The sequence below is a fragment of the Lathyrus oleraceus genome, chromosome 1 (assembly GCF_024323335.1).
Source record: "Lathyrus oleraceus cultivar Zhongwan6 chromosome 1, CAAS_Psat_ZW6_1.0, whole genome shotgun sequence".
NCBI lineage: Eukaryota > Viridiplantae > Streptophyta > Magnoliopsida > Fabales > Fabaceae > Lathyrus > Lathyrus oleraceus.
In genome coordinates, this window is record NC_066579.1 from 98,084,641 (window position 1) to 98,089,531 (window position 4,891).

At 38.0% G+C, this 4,891-nt stretch overlaps 1 protein-coding gene across 1 annotated transcript; it reads right to left on the reverse strand.

The window, feature by feature from the left end:
* Positions 1-4,127: 4,127 nt before the first annotated feature.
* On the reverse strand, positions 4,128-4,676 carry LOC127093629 (inositol-pentakisphosphate 2-kinase-like). Its single transcript, XM_051032574.1, has one exon. The coding sequence runs from the start codon at positions 4,674-4,676 to the stop codon at positions 4,128-4,130; it is 549 nt and encodes a 182-aa protein (XP_050888531.1).
* Between the last annotated feature and the right edge of the window lie 215 nt (positions 4,677-4,891).

Below are 4,891 nucleotides of genomic sequence, written 5' to 3' on the forward strand. Positions count from 1 at the left end.
TGCTATCTTTTATGTTGTTTTCAGATATTTAGCTCTTTCGGGACCCTTTTAGAAGAAACGAAGCAAAAAGACCAAAAATTAGGGTTTTTCGGCAAATATTGTACACATGGCGTTATGCATGGCGGCCGCTATAGGAGAAGCCATGACTCATCAGTCCTCAACCAGGAGGTAACCGCCACAATCCCATGAACTTACCCATTTCCACACATGGCGGGCGCCATGAAGGGGTGGCGGGCGCCACCTTTGTATTTTACGTTCCCACTAAGGAGAAGTTGAAGGGCACCATGGTCTTTGCAAGCTGCTGAATTCCTCTATAAATAGGTCATTCTAGTTCATTTCCAAATCATCCAACTTAGTTTACAACACTAATACTATAGTTATCATATGTAAAAGCGGTAATTCGTCACATCGAGGGGTTATCGCACCTTAGTGAGATTGAGTTGGAGCACTTCGATTTTGCTGTCGTCTTTATCTTCAGAGTCGAAGGTTTATTTTCCTTGTACCAGATTTAAAGCCTCCGTTTGGAGCAGGTTCTTATTTAATCGCTTTTATTTATTTTACTTGTCATGCTTTACTTTATTTAATTTCTTGCTATGCTTTACTTTATTTAATTTCTCGCCACACTTTACTTTATTTAATTCCTGTCATTGTCTTTACTTTATTTAAATTTATCGCCATTATCTTTATTGCTCGTTTTAATTACTTTATACGCTTTACTTGTTCTTTACGCCTTACATTCTAAAACAACTTTTCATCATGATCAACATATGTGTTGGTTTATATTACCATGTTGTCGCACCTCGAAAAAAATGGGGATACGACTTCAAAGCGAAGCGCGATCGCACGCCCGCAATGATGGACTGAACAGAGTCGCCACCGAACTTTATTTATTCCTAAAAAGGAAAGGGGAAATATCGATAAAACCCAAGACAAATGAAAGGACAAGATATGGTCATCGCAACCAATATCAGGGTTCGGGAGTCGATTACGCAAGGGGAAGGTATTAGCACCCCTCACGTCCGTTGTACTCAACGGGAACCATTAGGTCAGTTGTGTGCGTTAGTGTTAATTAAAATATTAGGCTTTTCAAATTATTAGGTGGGAAAGAATGAATAGAAGAGAGAAGAAATGTTTTTGGATTTTGACGAAGGACTAAACCTAAGTTTTTTTATTAGTGGGCCTGACAAAATTTACAAATCCTGCTCCTACGTATCTCAAAAGAGAAATCAAGGCTTACGTAGTTCTGGGTAGAAAAATGTTTGTTTGTTGGTCGATTTTAGCGAAAGCTATGTTGTATTAATCGACAAAAACATCGTTTTACCCAAAACAGATGAGGAGTGGACGCGTACCACACATCGAACGGATTTATAGATCTACATTCGGAAAAGCGTCATTTATCTCTACTCAACAATCGTGGCCGAAACATTGTTTTGTATCACTTAAGACAATATATCTTTCATTTATGAAAAGGTTTTTGATTAATCGCACGGCGGCGAGAAATGAGTCTGATTGGTTGGATGTATTTTGAGTGATGGCGAGAACTTGGATGAGCGAGATATACATCTCGAATCCTAGCCTCAGGAGTGCATGGTATACACCATGTTCCATTTCCATCTTTATTGAAAAAGTATTAAGGTAGGAATTAGGTATTTTGAAGTTTGAAAGACGAGTACTTGTGACCTACAAGCTCTTACAGCTTGGGGCTAATACTCGGGACTACGTCTGGACATTCCACCCAGGCAGTCTGTTTCTTTCCAATATTGCTAAGAAAATGATTCGGACATTTATGAATGTTTCGGAGGGAAGACGAATATTTATGGCTTGCAAGCTCTTACAGCTTGTGCCTAATATTCGGGATTACGACTGGACATTCCATCGGTAATCTTTTTCTTCACGTTTTATTTAGAAGGTGATTTGAGGTATTTACGGATATTTTGGCGAGAAGACGAATATTTATGGCTTACAAGCTCTTACAGCTTGAGCCTAATATTCGGGATTACGACTGGACATTCCATCCAGGTAATCTTTTTCTTCCAACCATTAAGAAGATGGTTTGAATTTTAGAGAGAAGACGAATATTAACGGCTTACAAGCTCTTACAGCTTGAGCCTAATATTCGGGATTACGACTGGACATTCCATCCAGGTAACCTTTTTCTTCCAATTTTATTAAGAAAATGATTTTTGAATATTAGAATGTTAAAGAGAAGACGAATATTTATGGCTTACAAGCTCTTACAGCTTGAGCCTAATATTTGGGATTACGACTGGACATTCCATCCAGGTAACCTTTTTCTTCACATTTTAATTATAAAAATGATTTGAATATTAGATTAAAATAATTAAAGTATCGAGGTTTGAAATTATTGAAAGTTACGTTGATGTTGCTTAAGAGCTCATTGTAAGAAGGCCCAAGAGTAAGCCATGAGAGGTTGATGGCGATGCTTAAAAGCAATCGACTTACAAGGGTATGAAAAAGGGCTCGATATTAAATCGAGAAAAGTATGATTTTTTTTAGTTTTAAAACGGTGTCGAATATATGATGAAATTAATAAAGAAGCATGGACATAAAAAAAAAACTATTAAAATAAACAAAATGCTAAAAGATAATAAAAAATGGAATGCTAAAAAGAAATGAAATACAAAAAAAGAAATACTAAAAAAAGAAATACTAAAAAAACTATCTACAAGTATTGAACTCACTCCACCTAAGACTATGGAACTACCCCCTCTCCACTAGGCTACTTGGTGTTAGTTGTTATTTACAATGTCAACCAGGCTTTATAAATCAAAAGGATTAGAAAAAAGAAATTTAAAGGAAATAAAACCAAAATAATAACAATAATAATAAATAAATAAAAGACTGTTAGGTTACCCCAAAAAATCCAGCCGCATGGCTGTTGGATTTTTAGAGGTTGGGAATTTGAAAATATTATTAAACCAACGACATTAATAACCCCTGGGAATACTAAAAGGTCAGTTAAATTTCCAAAAAACTTTAAGCACTTAAGGTAAATAATAATATATAAAAAAAAATGAAAAAGAAGCTAGCTTCGTTGAACATAGCTCTTCCCCTCCCAAAGCTCTCAATCCCGTTTCTTTCAGACTCCCAAACTCGTCCTCTCCATCTCTCTCTCGTAAAAACTCTATCAATCAAAAGCTCACACTAGCCTAAATCACTCGTCCTCAACCTTCCTAAACTCGCTCACCATCGCTCTTCTCTCGCGCTCTCAATCCCAAATACCCTCAACCTCACTCAAATTGCAAGAAACCAACGGTTGTAACGAAGGAGATTACCTTCGGCGATGGCAACAATGGCGAATCTCGAGCCTTCCCCCCTTTCGCCTCTTCCCAATAGGTTCGTTTGTTGTTTAGAAATTTTTAGGGTTTTTGTGTTTTCGCCGCTAACTAACCTCCTTCTCTCTGAAATCGCTCTCCTCTATTTATCTCAAGGATTAGGGTTTCGAAAGTGCAATTGGTGTTCAAAGTAGAAAGCTTCAGAAGCGCTTTTCCATGCTCAGAAGTGCTTTCCCTTGTTCGATGCTATCTTCCGGAAAGGTAATCTGTACTTTAGCTTTTCCAATCGCTTTTGTCTTAACTCTGTTTTGGGTTATTTTTTTGAACTTTTAATGCTTTGGTAATTAATTGCGTTTTACTGCAGGTTAATGGCTTGGAACTGGAAATTTGCATTCGTGTTGTATCTCTGCTATCCTTCTTGCATCGTCTTGAGGCTGCTGTAGAGGTCTCGCATTTTTGCTTTCAGGTGTTGAATTCCATGATTCGCTTCAGTTTTCCTCTCAAAGCTCTTAATTTGATCTACATCTTGAACCTTATGCATAGGATGACCAAACAACCTTTTCTCAAGCTCTTCTATTTGATTGACAAGTTCACTATCTCTGAATCTCGTACATCCATGTCCTTTACAGGGTTAAGCTTTGGAAGACCTTGAGGAAAACAATTGCCCAGCTCCTGAACATCAAGGAGTATGCTTTGAATTTGGTTGATGCAGGTCTAATTGTGTACTGTTTTATGTCGTTCATGACCTTCTTTTTTGCCTTGCAACTTTTGTTTTAACCTGTTACGGTATTGATTGATTTATGAACTCTTTCCTTTGATTCAGAGAACAAATCAAGTGGGTTGTACACACTCCGCTGTGAAATCCCTCCACGTTGCAATTTCAGAGCCATGATGCATTTCGAATCGAGTTGTCGTCTTTTTGATAGCAGTTCCTTCAGATATGAATGTTGAAAGAGGAAGAAATCCGCATTTAGGCTTTATTCCAACTGATATACTATGGCTAGATCCTTGACCATCGTGAGGGAAGATTGAGTGATCCGACATGAGAAGAGCAAAATCACATTGCTTATCAACCTGGGAAACATCAACTCGCCCAGCAGGACGCTGACTATCAACATTCTTCTCAACAGTCTTTAGGAATTCCTTGGTTACCAGAATGTGAGTCCCAGCATCAACATATTTGGATCCAAGCAAAGGCTTCATGACATGATCGACATATAGTTGGCCAGCAATTTCCTTATCTGAAGAGGAAATAAGTTTGTGCACTTCTTGCCAGATGAGGCGTTCATGCGAAGACAGAGCTATGGTATTCCTCACTCCTGGCAATGTTGATGCCTTCCTTGGGTTTATTTTCAACAGAGCTAGTAGAAAGACCGGCATCCTTCAATATTGCAGTTGGTAATGCAGGCAAGAATGAAATACCTTTACTTTCTGTTTGTTTTTCTTATTCCTGTTATTCTTCTTGATTGCTCCAAAGCTGTGCAGCTTGTGGATTCACCGGCGAGCTAATGTTTGGCTCTCCTAGCAGGCTTTGAATTGATAGAAGAATGGTTCTTACATCATAGGCAGATGACCATTTATCCTGAAGAATATCT

Coding starts and splice junctions, on each gene's coding strand:
- LOC127093629 (XM_051032574.1), bottom strand. CDS start 4,676: ATGCCGGTCTTTCTACTAGCTCTGTTGAAAATAAACCCAAGGAAGGCA.